Source organism: Tenrec ecaudatus, unplaced genomic scaffold (assembly GCF_050624435.1).
Source record: "Tenrec ecaudatus isolate mTenEca1 unplaced genomic scaffold, mTenEca1.hap1 Scaffold_2818, whole genome shotgun sequence".
NCBI classification, from domain to species: Eukaryota; Metazoa; Chordata; class Mammalia; order Afrosoricida; family Tenrecidae; genus Tenrec; species Tenrec ecaudatus.
This window is the reverse complement of record NW_027458983.1, coordinates 1-20,777: the sequence shown is the minus strand read 5'-3', so window position 1 is coordinate 20,777 and position 20,777 is coordinate 1. Positions and strand designations below refer to the sequence as shown.

Below are 20,777 nucleotides of genomic sequence, written 5' to 3'. Positions count from 1 at the left end.
GGCCATCTAGCTCAGAAGCAACAAAGCCCACATGGAAGAAGCACACCAGCCTGTGCGATCACGACGTGCCAAAGGGATCAGGTATAAGGCAATATCCACAAAAAAAAAATTACCATAGTGAATGAAGGGGGAAGTGCAGAGTGGAGACCCAAAGCCCATTTGTCGGCCACTGGAGATCCCCTTACAGAGGGGTCTAGGGGAGGAGATGAGTCAGTCAGGGTGCAATGTAGCACCGATGAAGAATATAGCTTTCCCCCAGATCCTGGATGCTTCCTCCCCACCAACTACCATGATCCAAATTCTACCTTGCAAAATTGGATAGAGCAGAGGTTGTACACTGGTGCATATAGGACCTGGAGGCACAGGGAATCCAGGGTGGATAATGCCTTGAGGACCAGGGGTTTGAGGGGTGATACTTGGAGAGTAGAGGGTGAGTGGGTTGGAAAGGGGAACCGATTACAAGTATCTACATGTGACCTCCTCCCTGGGGGACGGACAACAGGAAAGGGGGTGAAGGGAGATGCCGGATAGGGCAAGATATGACAAAATAATAATCTATAAATTATCAAGGGCTCATGAGGGAGGGGAGAGCGGGAAGGGAGGGGAAAAAAGAGGACCTGATGTAAAGGGCTTAAGTAGAGAGCAAATGCTTTGAAAATGATCATGGCAAAGAATGTACAGATGTCCTTTATACAATTGATGTATGTATATGTATGGATTGTGATGAGTTGTATGAACCCCTAATAAAATGTTTAAAAAAGAATGATGAGGGCAATGAATGTACAGATGTGCTTTACACAATTGATGTATGTATGGATTGTGATAAGAGTTGTATGAGCCCCTAATAAAACGTTTAAAAAATAAACACAAACAAAAAAGAAACCATCAGGGAAGGGAGACAGCAGTGCGTGTAAGATATGAAAATAATAATAATTTATCAAGGAGTAATGATGGTGGGAGGGGAGGACGGGGGTATGGGGAAAGAGCTGATATCAAGGGCTCAAATAGAAAGTAAATGTTTAGAAAATAATGATGATAACATGTACAAATGTGCTTGATACAATTGATGTATGGCTTGTTATGAGCCCTCAGTAAAATGATCTTTAAAAAAAATAAAAATGAATAAAAGATTTTTAATAAGTTGAAGATTTCCCAAGATCCCATGTACCAACATCACTGTGTCAAACCAGTGCTTTTACATTTTATATTTTAAGGTGCAATTACACTGAAGACTGTAGCCATTGATCTTCAACAGCTGTGTTTCTCTTTGCTTTCGGCAAGCAAGGTTGTATCATCTGCATATTAGAGATAGTTAGTCTTCCTCCAATCCTGATATCATATTCTTCACATAGTCCAGTTTCTCTAATCATCTGCACAGCACACACATTGTTTAAGTACGATGACAGGCTACACCACCATTCCTGATTTTAAATCATGCAGTATCCCCTAGTTTTGTTTGAAGAATTGTCTATTGGTCTATGAGTAGTTTCTGGGAGAACTCAAATAGGTGTTCTGGGATTTCAATCATTCACAATGCTATCCACTTTTGTTCTAACAGTTTTATTGGCACTACATCCATATACCATGTGATTCAATAGTTCAATCATATCAAGAAGAGTTGTACAATCATTACCACAATCCATTTTACTTATTTATTTTAAATCATTTTATTGGGGCTCACAACTCTTATCACAATCCATACATACATCAGTTGAGTAAAGCACTCTTATACATTCGTTGCCCTCATCATTCTCAAAATTTGCCTTCCACTTGTGTTCCTGGAATCAGCTCATTTACCTTTTTGTCCTCCCGCTCCCTTCCCACTCTCCCCTCCCGCATGAACCCTTAATAATTTATTAATTATTATTTTATCTTATCCTACACTGCCCGGCATCTCCCTTCACCCACTTCTCTGTTGCCCATCCCCCAGAGAGGAGGTTTTATGTAGAGCCTTGTGATTGGTTCCCCCTTTCTACCGCTCCTTCCCTCCCGGTATCGCCACTCTCACCACTGGTCCTGAGAGGTTCATCTGTCCTAGATTCCCTGTGTTTCTAGTTCCCATCTGTACCGCTGTGTATCCTTTGGATTAACCAGGTTTGCAAGGTAGAATTGGGATCATGATAGTTGGGAGGAAGCATTTAAGAACTAGAGGAAGGTTGTGAGTTTCATTATTGCTACATTGAACCCTGGGTGACTCATCTCCTCCCCACTACTCCTCTGCAAGGGATGTCCAGTGGTCTACAGATGGGCATTGGGTTCCCATCACGCACTCCCCTCAAATTTTTCCCCCGCCTTTGTTGCTGGAAACCTGGTCCCCTCAGCCCTTCATGATCCGTTGGTATGCTGCTTCCATGTGGGCTTTGTTGCTTCTGGGATAGATGGCCGCTTGTTTACTTTCAAGCCTTTAAGACCCCAGACACTATATCTCTCGATAGCCAGGCACCATGAGCCTTCTTCACCACTTACTTATGCACACATTCGTCTTCAGCGTTTATGTGGAGAAGGTGATCACACAATGATGGTTTTGTTCTTTGGTGTCTGTTATCTGATCCCTTCAACATCTCGTGATCACACAGGCTTTTGTGCTTCTTCTCTGTGGGCTTTTTTGCTTCTCAGTTAGATGGCCGCTTGTTTGCCTTCAAACCTTTAAGACCCCAGATGCTATATCTTTTTGATAGCCGGGCACCATCAGCTTTTTTCACCACATTTGCTAATGCACACATCTGTCTTCAGCGATCATGTCGGGAAGGTGGGTGTCATGGAATGACCTGAGCAAGGTGCTATTGTATTGAGGGAGTATGCGCAAGGAGGCCCAATGTCCATCTGCTACCCTACTACTGAACCTATAAATAATGTACCTAGGTCTATTTTCCCCATAATTATAAAAATATTTACATATGTACATGTCTGTATTTAGGCTTCTATGTATGTCCTTTGCCTCCTACTCCTTTCCTCTATTTCCTTACGCTTTCCTCCTGTCCCACTACCATGTTCAGCCTTCATTCTGGTTTCAATAATTCCTTTCAGTTACCTTGCCCTTGGTCACTCCCTACCAGTCCTCCCATCCCCTCCGTCCACTAGTTTTAAACCACTCGTTGTTCCCTGTCCCTGTGTTGGCCAACACCTCCTCCCTTCCCCTACCTCCCACACTTTCATGTGCCTCTTCCGGGACCGTTGGTCCCGCTATTTTCTTCTCACATTGTTTGTCCAGCCTATCTTATCTAGGTGGACCTGCTGATATAGTAATATGTGCATACAAATGCAGATGGCATTCGAAAGCACCAAAGTGGCACATAAGAACATGGCGTCGACAGCAGCAACACCAACACGCTGATAAACAAAAAAGCCACTAACATACAAAATTTAAAAGAAGAGAAAGAAAAAAAAGCCAAAAAAACCAAAACACCTGTTAGTAGTTCGAGGTATGTTTATTGACCTTCAGGAGTGTTTTCTGTATGAGTCTGATGGGGTGCCACATCCTGGCCCCAAAGTCCATTCTTTATACTCCCTCGGGACATCCTTGCTCTGCTTCCCCCGCCACTCCATTGCACGCCCCCAGTGTTTTGCCTCAGTGTGGTGGGGTCAGCTCAGTCGCACATCCCCCACTGTGTCTCAGGTGCTGTCCCATGTAGGGCCATGGGTCAGTGCAGGATGTTGCATCTCGCCATGGGGCCAGCTATATGGTCCTCTCTGTACATTGGGCCCTTCGAGCCGGGCTATCGTCCTCTGAGCTTGGTGGACCCAGGTGTGCTCCGTACCGTTCTTCCTCCTTCCTTTGCTTCAGCTTTCCTCTGGTTGTACCACAATCAATTTTAGTGCACTTTCTTCTTCCTTATAATCATTGTTATTCATGGTTTAATTTGTTTTAATTGTGGTAAAAATATACACAACTAAATATTCTCCAATTCAACAACTTCTATGTGTATAATTCAGTGTCATCAATTATACTTTTTGTGTTGTACAACCAATACTGATTTTTTTCCAAATTATTCCACCACCATTAACATAAACTCAATGCCCGCTAAGAAAATACTCTTCCTCCTTCATCTCTGCTAATCATTGTTCAAGTTTGTTTTCTTATTTTTCAAGTCTTCCTCATATAATATTCACAAATCATACACCACCATAATTAAATCACTTTTTAAAAGAGTTGTATATACATGTACATCATCACAATCAGTTCTAATGCTCCCTTCCCTCTCTTGTATTCATTGTTTGCTCCCTCAATACCCTCGTCCACCCCACCCCACCCCATCCCCAATTAGTCATTCTATCAGTTATTGTCTCTATGCATCCACTCCTTCTGTGCTGAACCTAACAAGAACAATAAAACAAAATGAAACAGAAAGAAAATCATAAGAATATAAAAACAAAAATAAAGAGTAAGGAAGAAAAGACTACTGACAATATTTTAAAAGCCAGAGAAAAAAATTCTATCATGGAACAAGCAAGAAATACTTGAGCCTACAGCAAATTCAGAATGGTTCAAGAGGGAGGTCAACTGATCAAGTATCATATCACACCATGGTTCAATCCACTGCCTTAAATTAGAAACTGTCACTGCCTGCTAGCAAAGCAGTTTGAGTTCCTCACCTTTGGCTAGAAGGGATCTGCCAGAGGCTTAATCTGACCAGATACTCTGCAGATGGACTCTGGGCTCTCATTTCCTCCACAGCCTTCTATAAATTGGGTGTTCACAATTTAAGCTCGGATACTTTTCTCTTCATCATATTTGGATGCTGTTATCATCATCTTTGAATCACACAGACCAGTGGACTTAATTGATGTCTCAATTAAAGGGCTGTTTGAATACAAGCCTTTAAGAACCCAGACACTATTCCAATTGATAGCTGAGCACCATCTGCTTTTTTTTAACCACACTTTGCTGTAACACCCTTATCTTCAGTGATCTTTTCATGACGGCAAGTATCGAACAGGGCCATGTTATAAGAACTGTTCCCAGATTGGGGCTAGAATCACAGGGGAAGCCAGAATCCATCTGCTTGTCCATGGGTTACAAACGGCTCTGCTTTACTTTGGCGGTTACATTATAACAAATACAAAAAACAAATCACCCAAACAACTGCTCCCTCCAAATAAAAACCAAGAAAAACAGTGTTAATCATCCCCCTGGGAAAAGGCCATTGTATTGATATTATCCAAATCACTTATGATCCACAGTGTTTAATGCTTTTACATAATAAAACATAGACAAAATCTTTTCTTTGTATGTTCTATTTTCAGCCAAGATCCATCTAATATCAGCTATGATATCTATTATAAAATATCCTCTTCTGAATCTAACTTGAACTTTTGGCAGTTCTCTGCCAATGTATTGCTGCAAATGTTTCTATATCATCTTGAGCCTAATTTTACTTGTGTGCAATGTCAATGATATTGTTCAATAATTTCTACATTCCATTGTATCATCTTTTGGGGGGTACTAAGAATGTATGATGCGTATGGTTCTCTTCTAATTAGCTTAGATTAGTGAATGCTTCCAGTACTATATCCGTTTGCTACAATATCTCAATTAGAATTCTGTCAACTCCTGAAACCTTGCTTTTCACCAAAGAGTTCAATGTAGTTTGGACTTCTTCCTTCAATACCATTCGTTCTTGATCATGTACACCTCCTTAAATGATTGGATGTCATCTAATTCTTTTTAGTACAGTGACTCTGGACCAATGAGCACAATTCAACCAATATGCAACATCAACATAAATGGGGGAAATACTGATATTGTAAAGGGTTTCATTTTTCTTAGATCCACAATCAATTCTCATGGAAGCAGTAGTCAAGAAAGCAAACAGCATACTGCATTGGACCAATCTGCTGCAAAAGACCTCTTTAAAATGTTAAAATTCAAAAATGTCTTGAAAGCTAAGGTGGGTCTGACTCAAGCCATGGTATTTTCAGGACATTCATATGCATGTGAAACCTGGGCAATACATAAGGAATCCTGATGAATAATTGATAACTTTGAAATATGGCATTGGCAAAGAATACTAAATATATATCATGAACAGCAAGAACAAATACTCTTGAGAATCAAGAATGGCAAGATTTTATCTCTTGTAATCTGGACAAGTTATCTGGAGAGACCAGTCCCTATCATGCTTCGTAGAGAGTCAGTAGAAAAAAGGAATATCCTATAGGAGGCACACTGACACACATCTAAGGTGCAACTTTGGCTTCTCCTCTATGGAACAAAGAAGAGTGAAGAAAATCCAAATGCATGGGAACAATTAATCCAAGGGACTAAAGAGCCTCGACAACCCTGAGACCAGAAGATTGTTGCTTGGCTACATTGTTGCTTGGCTACCACTGCCAACTCCTCTGAAAGAGATCACCAGACAGTTCTAATCTTGCCCTTTCAGATTTGTTTTTGTTTCCCACACTCAAATAACATTGAAAAGGAACACAATTTGAGTCTCTCAAGGATGCCAAAGCTGCAGTTCCTTCACAATGTAAATCAAACAGTATAGAATTCTTTGGGGAAAGTTTAAGGAAGCAGAAACAATGCCTCCATACATACAGACATAGATGGAAGATGTGTCCAGAAACAACAACTTTGCATTTCTATGTTTTTTATTAATAAAGCTTCTATGATGGTTTTAGCCGTCATTTTTGGCTTACTTTCATATAGGAGAACAGGAGTTGTCCACAGAGAAACAAGAGGACATATGGCAGAAACTGAACAGCAGACAACTCAATCTCCTCTGTCACATCTTTCTTTTTCTCTGGCTTCCGAAGAGGTGGGTCCCATCCTCCCAAAGCCATTTTACTTGCTTCTTTCCTGTCGTCTTCTCTGCACTGTTCATCCATCTCATATGCATTTCCAATATTTTCCTTTCAACCTTTAAATGTACTTAAATATTTTCAAATGGATAATACAAACACTATTGTGTTAGAAAGGGTTCTCTGGTTTGTCTCTCAGGAATGAAGGTCTGGGTCAACTATGCTTTAGCCTTTAATTTCTCTTGGCCACACCTCTCTTCTTTCCTTTCTCATTCAAACCTCTGGAAAACAGTCATCCTTTCCTAGGTATTTCTTTACTTTCTACTCATTACTTTCTCCAAAGTTCTCTTATAAAGACCATTAACCTTAATTGCCAAATATGACTGATCCTTTAGTAACTAGCTGGACTGACCAGATAGTACATGGGATCTCTGAGAACTCTGTATTTTAAAAAGCTTTTGATATCTTGACATTCCAAGACCTCTCTAGCTACTCTTAATTGTTGCTTTTCAGTTGAATTCCCTAGTCTTTTCATCTGCTTGCCCATTAGAAATCAATGCTTCCTTGGGTTCTGTGTTCTCTTATCTTTCTTTTTGTACTCTCTTATTTGTCTTTCTCCTCACTCTTTTTATTTCACCTCAGTAATCTCATCCACTTTCAGAATTTATACCACCATTTGTTATATCCATAACACTTTTATTTCTATTTCCGCTTCTACCTCCATATACAACTCCGAATATCCAATTCACCTGAGTATTACTTCCATTGCATACCATCATCCACTCCTTTTTATTGTAGTAGAATATGCAATGGCTAATCACACAGAATTAATAATCAGATTGCTTGTGTGTTGAGTCTCAACTTTGCCACCTAAAAATCCTGAACAAATTGTTTTTCAGTATTTCTGTATCATGGAAAAATGGGTAACAATACCAAACCTCCTAATGTTCTTGTGAGGACAGAAGAGCAAAATGCAAGTCACTAGCACTTAGCTTAAAATATATTAGCTATTGTTAAGAATTGCTTGCTTGTATGGGCCATACCCAAACAAGCTAAACAGAAACCTGGTCATCTTCCTCTTCTTTCACCTCCTCCCACATGCAACAAGAGCAATAACGGGTGCCCTCAAGCTGATTGCAACTGACATCACTTCTCATGCACTATTCTTGGTAAAGAGCCCTGGTGGCTCAGTAGTTGAACACTGGGCTGCTAACACAAAGATCTGCTCCTCCAAAGGTTACAGCCTAGAAAACTATGGAGGCAGTTCTACTTTGGCATATTGGGTTGCTATATGTCAGAAATTGGCTTGATGGCATATAACAACATTCCATGTTCATGGATAAGACAATATTTTTAACATGGAAGTTCTTCCCAGAATGATCATAGATTCAAAGCAATCACAAATCCCCAGTAAATTATTTTGTGGGTATCAACAAACTAATTCTAAAGTTATATAGAGAGGGAACCAAAACCCGCTGTCATTGAGTTGATTCCAACTCACAACAACCCTTTATAGAATTTCCAGGGCTCTAAATTTTTATGAGAGCAGACCAGCCTTAACTTTTCCCTGAGTGTGGCAGTGCGACACTTACTTGACAGTGCCACCAGAGGTCCTGGAAAGCAAAAGAGTTAGAAAAACCAACACAGTATCTAAAAAGAAGAACACATCAGAAGACTGATGCTATATAACTTTAATACTTAATATGCCTCAAGCCAAACACAAAAATAAATTTACAATGCAGTAAGGACCTAACTGTGCATTCTAAAACCATAAATTCTTAGAAAAATTCAGAAACAACCACATCAGGCTTATTTTTTTAAAGTAGACTCACTAATAAAATAACAAATGTACAAATAGCAAAAGGCAAAAAATAAATGAATGTGATATCATAAAAATTTCAAAATTTTATCCACCAAAAAACTGTTACCAAAAATATGAAAAGACAAGCTACTAACTGGTAGAATATTTGGGGGAACTATATATCCACTAAGAATCTAATAACATATATATATGTAAAACTTAAACAACTTAACAGGAAAACAAATAAAATAGGTAAATGACTTGAATAAACACTTTACCAAAAAGGATATTCCAATGACCAACACACACATGAAAAGATGTTTAATATTATTAGCCACCAGAGAGGTGCAAATATAAACTACATGAGATGTGTTTTCACTCCCATTGGGATAACTATGGTGAGATAAAAACAAAATCAAACAGAAAATATGAAATGTTGGCAAGGATATGTGGAAATTGAAACTCTTACAACACAAATTGAAACGCACCACATCACTGGTATTTCAAATATCAACAGGGTCACTCAAGATGAATATGTTTCAGCAGAGCTTCCAGACTAAGAACAGACCACAAAAATGGAAGAGGCTGTTCAATTCTGAGGGCTAGCTACAGAAAACCTTATGAACAGCAGTGGCTTATAGTGATGGAAAATGACCCCCTCTAGTTGGAAGGCACTTAAAATGCAACTGAAGTATTGCCTCCTCAAAACAGAATCCACCATAATGATGTGGATGATGAAGTAAAGCTTTCAGGACCTTTATGTGCTGAGGCATGGCTCAAAATCAAAAGAAACAGCTGAAAATAGCTATTAATAATCAGAACTTGGAATATATGAAGTATGAATCTAGGAAAGCTATAAGATGTCAAAAGTGAAAATGGAATGCATAAAGATTGATATCCTAAAAAATTGATATCCTAAGCATTAGTGAGCTGAAATGTACTGGTATTGGCCATTTTGAGATTGACAATCACATAATTTACTGTACCAGGAATAATAAGGGCAAAAAGAATAGTATCATAATCTTCATCAAAGAGGAAATTGCAGGATCTATCTTAAAGCATAATGCTGATGTCATAGGATAATATCTATATGCCTACAAGGAAATCTAGTCAATACAAATAATATTAAAATTTACACACCAACAACTACAGATAGTGTTGATGAAACTGGGGGATTCTACTAAATTCTTCAGCCTGAAATTGATCAACCATGCAATGAAAATAGATTGCAAATGATAGGTGATTGGAATGCAGAAGTTTAAACAATGAAGAAGGAACAGTAGTTATAAAACATGGCCATAGGATAGAAATAACGCTGGAAATCATATGATAGAATTTTATAAGGCCAATGGCTTCTTCATTGCAAATACCCTTTTTCAACAACTTAAACAGCAACTGTATGTATACAGTTCAGCAACAGAATACAAAGGAATCAAACTGACTACATCTGTGGGAAAAAAGTATGAAGAAAGCTCATTATCAGCTATCAAAAGGAGGCCAGTTGTGGAACCAATTGAAACAAATTGCTCATTTGTAAATTCAGGTTGAAGGTGAAGAAAATTAAAACAAGTCCATGAGAGTCAAAATACAACCTTGAATATATCTCAGCTGAATTTCAACATCTGAAGAATAGATTTGCTGCACTGAACACTAGTGACAGAAGGTCTGATGAGCTGTGGTAGGACATCAAGAACATCATTTATGAAGACCACAAAAGGTCATTAAAAACACAAGAAAGAAAAAGTCAAAATGAATGTCAAAAGAGACTCAAACTTTCTCTTGAACACAGAATAGCTACAGCCCATGGAAGAAAAGATGAAGTAAAAGAGATGAACAGAAAATTTCAAAAGGCAGCCCGAGAAGACAAATTACTATGAAAAAATGTGCAAAGACTTGAATTTAGAAAACCAAAAAAGAATACACTCAACATATATGAAGTTGAAAGAACTGAAAACAACATTTAAGCCTCAAGTTATAATATTGAAGGATTCCATGAACAAAATATTGAATAATGCAGGAAACAACAAAAGACGATGGAGGGATTACACAGTCACTGTACCAAAAAGATTTGGTTGACATTCAATCATATCAGGTAGTAACCTATGATCAAGAACCTACGGTACTGATGGTCCAAGCTGTACTGAGGGTGTTACCAAAAAGCAAGGCTCCAGTATTTGACAGAATAGTAACTGACAAAATAAAAATTGAAATGTCTCAACAAGGTGATGAAGCACTGAAGAAAACTCAAAGATAGCTACCTGGCCAACTGACTACAGTATTTGTGTTGTGCCCATTTTGAAGAACAGCGACCCCACAGAGTCACAGTTTCCTTACTTCTTTGCATTGATGCCTGGGTTCTCGAGCTGCTTTTTGAAATCATACAGAAAATTTCAAACAATATTAATGTCACATGCAAGTAAAATGTTGATAATTCAAAAACAGCTGCATTGATAGTACATCGATAGGACACTGCCAGAAATTCAAGCCAAATTCAGAAGGACATGGCATAAGAAGTATCACTGCTGATGTCAGATGGATCAAGGCTAAAAGCAGAGACCACAAGAAAAGTGTTTCTTGTGTTTTATTGAATATGCAAAGGCATTCACCTATGTGAACCCTAACAAACTATGGTTAATATTCAGAAGAATGTGAATCCCAAAAGGTAAGTCGTTTGAAAAGAACTGAGAGGTTTAAAATCAGAAGAGGTCTGTCAGGGTAGTATACTTTCACAATTCTTATTCAATCTGTAAGCTGATCAAATAATTTGAGAAGCTGGTCTATATGAAGAAGTACACAGCAGCAGGAGTCGAGGAAGATTTATCAACAACCTGCAGTATGCAGATGACACAATCTGGCTTGCTGAAAATGAGGAGGACTTAAAGCACTTGCTGATTAAGATCAAAATGATTAGGGCAAAGAATGTACAGATGTGCTTTATACAATTGATGTGATAAGAGTTGTATGAGTCCCTAATAAATTGTTTTTTAAAAAAAGAATTGTATGAGCCCCCAATAAAATGATTTTTTTAAAAAAGAAGAACTTAAGTACGGATTACAATTCAATTTTAAGAAAACCAAAATCCTCAGAACTGGACATATAAACAACAGTACGATAAAAGGAGAAAAGAACATTATCAAGGGTTTCAGTTTGTCTGGAATCATTTCATTCAGACAGCACACTGATAAATTGTTTTTAAAATCCTTTTCTTCCAACATTCGTTAAATACTACAGACATATCAGAAAAGATGCTGAGTACTAAAAAGGCCTTCTCAAGAGTATTACTGCTTGAAATGTTAATATAAACCTCTATGAAGACTTTTTCCTCTAATCCCAAGCAATACCTAAGAATAGCTTTCTCCTTAGAGAATTGCTCATTTCTAGGTTACTACTTTCTTTAGAGATGGAAGCGTACGTTTGCTTCTTGATTCTTCAGTCTTCCAATTTCGAACTATTCTCATCAATTCTCTATTTGAAAATGTTTGCAACTTCTTTCATGAACGATCTCAAAACTAGTACTTATAAGACTTTTTTCTACTGCTAAATCTCTTCAGTTCACACAGGTATTCAACTGATACCATTATTGATGTTGTTCCCTACTTATTCTTATCTTGCTAATGTTCCTCAAGTGAAATATCCCCAGGAAATTTTCAGAAAGGTGAAGAGGAGTTTAGAGATTGTGCAGTTATCCTTCACACTGCCCATTTCACTGATGAAAAATTGAGGCCTACAAAGTAAGTTACCTTGTTATGAGTAAAACTAGGCTTAGAACCCGGTTATCTTGACTTTCAATAGTATAGTATTCTTTCTACTATGCTGTTATTAGTCACCTTCTATTTCCATTTGTATCTCTTCAGGATGCCTAATACATACAAATCTCTCAGCAGATGTCAATAAAATAAGCATAAGCTTTTACGAGGAGGTACCCCCCAAAACCAAGAGCTTTTGTAGTACTCATTTTTTCATAGTGCTCATCCCTCCACCCCCCGCCAGGTGAGCATGGAGCAACTCGCACTTAATACACCCAGTGGCATTGCCTGGGAACGTTCTCTAGTCACAGTGAATTTTTTGTGTGTGAAAGCAGTTTTGCTTGAATCTTTCATTTTGGGGGGATGGCCGATTTAAGAGAACAGTGTACAGCTGTGAAATTTTGCTTTCTGCTCAGGAAAATTGCTGCAAAAACTGTTGTGATGTTGAACACAGCTAACAAAAGGAGTGCTGTGGGAAAAACTCAAGATGAGTAGTTTTCTCGTTTAAAAAAAGGTGCAATGTTGATTGATGACAAACTTTGTTCTGGGTGTCTGTCAACTCATAGTGCACTTGGGAGTTTGTTCCACCAGGTTAATCAAGTTTTCACATTGCAGAACAGTGTGCGACCAAAAAAAGGCCTGATTTGTGGCAGACAGGGGACTGGTTTTGCCACCACGACAATGCACCTGCTCATGCAGCCATCTCAATAGGCCAGTTTTTGTCAAAAAAAAAAAAAAACTAGCATGCCTCTCTTGCCCCACGCACCTTACTCTCACGTGGCCTTGCTCCATGTGACTTCTTTTTGTTTCCAAGAATAAAGAGGGACATGAAAGGACAGCAATTTGATGAAGTTAGAAAAAGTGAAGAAAAAAACAAGGGAGGTACAGTCAGCCATCCAAACACGAGTTTGAAAAATATTTCCAAGAATGGAATTGCAGATTTGACAAATGTATTAAGTATAATGGAGGGTAGTTTGAAGGTGATAAGGTTGTTTTGTAAAAAATTTAAATACATAGCTTGTAAAAAGTTTTCATTTTGGGGGGAGAGTACCCCCTTGTACATAACAGGAAAATTGATTCAGGTACAGTCAGAAAGTAGGAAAGCAATTTTCTTACTTCTTTGCATGATGCCACCCTCCAGACCAGTTAATTGCTATTTTGCTCTTTCCATCAATCAGGCATTGGGCAGCTGTGATTGTAGCTCCTCCTACAGCTGCTGCACAGTCAAATATCCCTTCAGTGGCTGGGCAGTCATAACCTTAGGGCAAGAATCAGATTACTTTGTAAGAAATGAATTTTACAACAAGGAAAATGTGTTTGAGATGAGACAATTTACCGAAAAGTGACTGCGCTGGCATGAGCTGCAACTGAGACAGAAACATTCTAATAATAGGAAAAGGATTTTTAAAATATTAGAGCTTGAGAGAAAAAAAACCTTACACGTTAACTAGTCATAACCAATAGGTGAAGAAATTGAGGCCTGAGAAATGGTATCTCTTGCTTACATAGCAGAGAGTCAGGTCTGCAACTGAGGTTTCTTGATTCTCAGTCCAGTGTGCTTTCTACTAAACCATGGTGATAGCCATTTAGTTTTTAAAATGTAGTTGTTTAATAAAGGATACAGTAGAAAATTTAGCTAGGCCATAAACCTGTATTCAAGGACATCCAAGTCAGCACATACACAATCAGACTAGATATAGACACCACAATTAGAGCCTAACAGGGGTCCTGGTGGTTATGTTTGGAGCTGCTAACATAATAGTAAGGTCAGCAGTTTGAAACCACCAGAGGCTCCACAAGAAAAAGATGAGGCTTTCTACTCCCATGGAGATTTAGTTTCAGAAACGTAAAGGGGAAGTTCTATTATGTCCTATAGGGTTGCTATGAATCAGAATGAACTCAATGGCAGTATAGTTTGGGTTTCATTTTTTTTTTTATGGTTTATCAGGGCCTAAACCATTGAAAGACTTTCCCCCATCTAATCCATCACTCAGTTTCACAAAACCCATACCGTTTTCTCAAATGATGTTACGTAGCTAAACCAAGAGATTAATGATTAACACATTATTTAACTGGAGATTTATTAAAAATCACAATACAAATTATAAATAATTAACTAGTTACAATCTATAGATGAAAGTGTTCTACCTCTCATCATTGTCTTGTTAGTCATTGTCTCATTAGAACCTTACCTAGCCCATATTCTATGGAGTCGGGGTGGTCATCATCACCATCTTGGCTGACCATCTGGAGATGCTGCAGATAGGCATCTGTATGAAAGGAGGCCATCTCCTCCATGGACACCACTTTGGGCTTAACAATCCTAACAACAACAGAGAAAACAAAGGAATGTGAATGAGGCAGACCCAGATTATGTTAAAAGTTGTAAAGGAGTCAGCAATCTGAGCAGAAAATACAACTCTCAGATTCTGATTTCAGTAAGCTGAAGTGATACGCACAATGTGTTTTTCTATCGCACTATATAATCTATACTTCCTCACATCATGTTAATGTACTCACAATGTGAACAATAAGGGGATTGGTTTTCCTTTTGAGTTCATAGGTAGGTAAAAACGAAAGAATATTCATACTTAAAATAAAAATTTTAAATATGCATCAGAAAACTTGTGCTCCACAAGTTACAGCTTTTTTTAATTAATTTATTTATTTATTTATTTTAACAATTTATTGGGGCTGATACAATTCTTTTCACAGTTCATACATATACATACATCAATTGTATAAAGCACATCTGTACAGTCTTTGCCCTAATCATTTTTTTCTCTTTTCTTCTTTTACATTTTATTAGGGACTCAAACAACTCTTACCACAATCCATACATATACATACATCAATTGTATAAAGCACATCCATACATTCCCTGCCCCAATCATTCTCAAGGCATTTGCTCTCCACTTAAGCCCCTTGCATCAGGTCCTCTTTTTTTCCCCCCTCCCTCCCTATTCCCCCCTCCCTCATATGCCCTTGGTAATTTATACCTCCTTATTTTGTCATATCTTGCCCTATCCTGAAAGTTACAGCTTTAATGGCAAACCCATAGGCGGAAATGCTTTCATTTTCATTTGAAATACTTTCATTCCTAAGTGGCCATTATAATGCTTTCTGATAATTTTTTCACTTCGGTTCTTGTTCCAGCTCTATATTTACTAGCTCAATAACCTTAGGTGAGCTATTTGACCACTCTGCAGCTCAAATTAACTCATCTGTAAAATGGGGATACATTATGAGATGCATATGGAGATTATACAACAACATATGAATATGCTTTATGTATCCCTATCATTATTAATATTAAGGGATAAAAGATAGGCAAAATAAAATGTAAAAGTCCCTTTACTTGTTCTCTCACGTCTGTTTCCAAGAGAAGGAACAGAAAGATTATAACCAGGCTTCACTCAGAATCCGTTAAACTCACAAGCAGTAATAAACAGGATTAAGTGAGAGAATAAAGGGAGTTCACCTAACAACAAAATTTACCACTCCCTACCACTAGGAGCCCTGGTTGTATAGTGGGTTATGCACTGAACTGATAACAAGTTCATACCCCAAATCTCAGAAATCCCAAATAGATGTTCTACTCTGTCCTACAGGATCACTAAGAGTCTGAATCAATTCTATTACAGCAGTTTGGATTTTTTTACCCCTGTCTGTCCCACATTTCCTCTTCCTGGCCTCACTACTGTCATTACGTTCTCTAGCCCTTGCCATTTAGGTCCAGAGTCATGGTGGCATAGTGGGTTACATACTAAGTTGCTAAGTGAAAGGTTGGCAATGAAAAACCACCAGGAGAAAGATGAGGCTTTCTACTCCCTTCAAGATTTACACTCACAGAGAGTCGGGGGAAGACGGCTGCCATACAGGTAGCTCACATCCAGAACTCAGTGAGTGGCGAAATTTAGGGGCCTAGTAGGGGTATCAAGTCTGTCTGTCGATTCCCAAGACAACTCAGAGTACTTCTCTGAAGCAGAAGCGGACACCCGTGGTCTCTTGCGTGATGCTCAGAGTGCCCACTCTGCTGGCACCACAGGGCAGCCAGGAGCATTGCGGAGGCAGCTGCCCTGCCTCGGCGCTCTGTGCAGAATCACCAGCTAGTACCCCCTACTCTGCCCATGATGCCCGGGGTCCCATGTGGGTGCTCCAGCCGGTATATCGCCCCCCTGCAGAGATTCATGCCCCATCTGGGCACCCCTTGCTGACCAGCCAGCCAGACGATCCCCGCCTCCTCCTGGGAGGCTCGTGCCCTGGCGCCACAGCATAATCAGGTAGATGGCAGATGATGCTGCCATGCCTTTGTGCTCCCACAAACCGCCAATCAAACTGCCTCCACTCCCAGAGGTCTCAACCCAAAGGTGCCCACCCCATCTCTGCGCTCCTCACAAATCGGCCATCCAGCTCCCTCCCTGGCTTTCTTCCCCCCACCATACATACATGCAATGCACACGCACACACAGAGGTTCCCATCCTACCACACCGTTTCAGGCATGCCAGGGAGCGGACACAAGTCTGGCAGCATTTTCTGCAGTTGTAGCATAGGGACCCAGGCCTTTGGGACTTGCCTACTGCATTCTCCCTTCTCCCTGCTCAATCCACCCCACCCTCTGTGCTCCAAGCAATGGATCAGCACACCAGTAGCGGCCCCCCCTCCCACCCGCCTACCTGTGGGAAGTACTCCTAGCCAGAAGTAGATCACCCAATCCCCAACCCATCCCCAAAATATGTTCCCCTTCACTTGAGTCAACACTTTTTATCAGACCGCAGTGTGCATAGCTGCAAACAACAGCCCCTAAGGAGACCTGAAGGTGGCTGGAGCACAAACCGTAGTTCAAGGGGAGAGGGAAACCCCAGCAGGACAAAGGTGAAACACAACCTTACAAGGAAGTTGGCTAAAAGCAGCCTGCTGAAACACCAGTACCAACCTCCCAAAGAGAGAGCCCAGGGCTCTGAGACACCTGGGAAAATGGTACCTAGTTCCAATAAATCGACCAAACACCAGCAAGCTGCTACAACAGTTTCAACAAGAAAAGAGAAACAAAATCCAATGCCAGAAGACCACCTGGACCTACCACAGAAAGAAATCTTCAGGATGCTGCTTGGAGCTATACAGGACATGAGGGAAGCATTATAGAAAAAGGAGAAAATGATAGAGAAAATAAAGGCCATGCACCAAAGGGAAATACAGGAGTTAAAGGGCGAGATAACAAAAACTAACAGCAAACTCACGGACTTCGCCCAGATATGGAGGAGGCAGAGAACCTCACCAGTGACCTAGAGGATTCTCAAGAAGAATTTAATAAACATGAGAAAAAGTCTCACAAGCCCATCAGAGAAGCTGAAGAAAACCTCAGAGCTATGTCTGACGCTATGAGAAGGAACATCAGAACTATTGGCTTGCCGGAGGAATGCACATCAATGAAGCCAACATCCAAAATAGTGATGGAATGCTTGGAGGAAATTTTCCCTAGCTTAAAGAATGAAAACCAGGCAACTATCCAGGTGGCCGAAAGAATACCAGCTAGACAGAATCCCAATAAGAAGGCACCACGACATAAAGTTGTTAAACTAACTATGAGGAAAAGGGGAAAATTTTAAGAGCAGCTAGGGAAAAACTGGCAACCATATATAAAGGCAAGCAGATAAGAATATGCTCAGATCTATCAGCAGACACTATAAAAAGAGCAGACAATGGAGCAGCATATTCAGAAAATTGCAGGAAAATACCGCAAACCCAAGAATACTCTATCTTGCCAAATTAGCTATCAAAATTGATGGAGAAGTGAGAGTCTTCCTGGACAAGGAAAGTCTCAAAGAATATGCTAAAAGGAACCCAGCACTACAAAAGATCCTCGCCAACCCAGTATGGGCAGAAGAACAACGCTCACCAAGCACATGCAAGAGACCATCCCACAGAAGAACTCCAACCAGAGACCACCAAACGGAAAACAGCTCCCTAGATAACACAGGTTCAACAATGGAAAGAAGGCAAAAATGAACCACTAACACACATATGCACAACCCATGGAAAAGAAATGGAGGTAAGAAAACACCCAACATAAGAGGGATAAAATGATATTACAGAGTCCACAAATAGATGTAATAACCCTGAATATCAATGGATTGAACTCGGGCTTTAAGAGATAGAGACTAACAGACTGGCTTAGAAAACACAATCCCTCCATCTGCTGCCTACAGGAGTCACATCTCAAGATTACAGACAAAAATAGGCTGGGAATCAAAGGCTAGAGAAAAACATACCACGCAAACAACAATTCAAAAAAGCAGGGGTTGCGATTCTAATCTCACATAAAATTGACCTCAAAGGACAAGGGACACTATATAATGCTCAAGGTAACAGTACACAAAGAACTACTATGCATTCTAAACATTTACTCACCAAACAAGTGTTCAGCAGAATATTTCAATCAAACGCTCCAAAAGATGAAAAAAGAAATTACAGCCTCAACAATTATGGTAGGTGACTTCAATACACTGCTCTCTGAGAAAGATCACTGGGAAAGAAGCTCAACAAGGAGGCTAAAGATCTAAACACTAAAATAAGACAATTTGACCTGATAGATATTTACAGAGCTCTCCACCCAAATACAAAAACAATCACATTCTTTTCAAGCCCACATGGCATATATTCAAGAGGGACCACATGCTAGGGCGTAAGTCGAATCTACATAAATTTAAGCACATGGATACCACACAGACCTCTCTCTCTGACCACTGTGTGATAATATTGGAAATCAACAAAAGGAAGATAAAGAAATCAAGGGAAAAAATTGAAGAATGAATAACTCTATTGCAAAAGGAGTATACACTGGTTCAGATCAGAGATGAAATTAGGAAATTTCTAGAAACCAATGAGAATGAAAACATGACATACTAAAACTTATGGGACACAGCAAAGGCAGTCATCAGAGAAAGTCTCATAGTTACATGCTCACATAAGGAGGAGAGGCTTATGACAGATACACTGGCACAACATTTACAGCAAATAGAGCAGAGTCAACAAGATAATACAACTAATAGCAAAAGAAAATAAATCATAAAAAGTAGATCTGAGATTCAGGAGAGAGAAAATAAGAAAACTATGGGGGGGGGGGAATCAATGCTGTTAAAAGTTGGTTCTTCGAAAGGATATACCAAATAGACAAACCTCTCACGAATTTGACCAAAGAAAGAAAGGAACACATTTTAACAGCAAGGATGAGGGGTGAAAGAGTAGATATTACAATGGAACACAGTGAAATCAAAGGATATTTACACAGTACTATGAAGGACTGTACTCCAATGAATTCAAAAACATGGACAAATTCTTGGAAAAACAATTCTTCCCTAGATTATCACTACTGGCCGTCAAGAACCTCAACAGACCCTTATCAATAGAAGAAACAGACAAGGTTATCAAGGGATTACCAAACAAAAATCACCTGGACCAGATGGGTTTACAGGAGACTTCTATCAAGCATACAGGGAAGAACTGACACCAATCCTACACAAACTCTTCCAGAACATAAAAAAAGATGGCAAACTCCCAAATTTCTTCTATGAAGCTAGTATAACTCTGATACCTAAACTGGGCAAGGATCCCACAAGAACTGAGAACTACAGACCAATTTCCCTAATGAATATTGATGCAAAATCCTCAACAAAATACTCGCCAAGAGAATACAAAAATATATACAACAAATAATTCACCATGACCAAGCAGGATTCATACCAGGGATGCAGGGATGGTTCAGTATACGAAAGACCATTAGTAGTATTATAAGCCACACTGAAATGAAAAAGTATAAGAACCACATAATATCGATAGATGCAGAAATAGCATTCGCCAACATCCAACACCAAATCATGTTTAAGACACTCAATAAGCTAGGAATGGAAGGAAAATTCCTCAATATAATAGAAGCTATATATATATAAAAACCAACAGCCACTGTGGTAGTCAATGGAGAAAAGACAAGATCAATTCTTCTGAAAAAGGGAACTAGGCAAGGATGTTCCTTGTCCCCATTAACATCGTACTGGAGGAAAAGAAAGGACATCAAAGTTATTTGTCTGAGGAAGGAAGAAGTGAAATCATCGTTATTCACAGATAATATGATTTTATATATGGAAAATCCTAAAAGTTCCACAAGAGGAGTACTGGAAGCAATAGAGGAATATGCCTATCAGGTTACAAGATCAACAAACAGAAGTTTATTGCAATACTGTCCACATCGGACAAGGCCACAGAAGAGGGGATCAAAAAAAGGGGTACCCTTCACAATAGCCAAACACACATTGAAATATCTAGGGATATACCTAACTCAAAAAACAAAAGATGTGTTCGACAAAAACTACAAAACACTATTAAAACAAACCAACCTCAACAATAAGCGTGACCTCAACAAATGGAAGGAGATCCTATGCTCGTGGATCAGTAGACTCAATATTGTAAAGATGTAAATTCTACCTAAAGC

The 20,777-nt window shown here is 39.3% G+C and overlaps 1 protein-coding gene across 1 annotated transcript; it reads right to left on the bottom strand.

Annotated features, from left to right (window-relative positions):
* Positions 1–8,417: 8,417 nt before the first annotated feature.
* LOC142436451 (histone deacetylase 8-like) lies at positions 8,418–17,405 on the bottom strand (the record flags this gene model as incomplete). The annotated part of the gene is made up of 3 exons (XM_075540096.1): positions 8,418–13,546; positions 14,481–14,611; positions 17,373–17,405. Coding segments are annotated over 3 exons (310 nt in total), but the record flags the coding sequence as incomplete, so codon positions are not given.
* Positions 17,406–20,777: the final 3,372 nt, after the last annotated feature.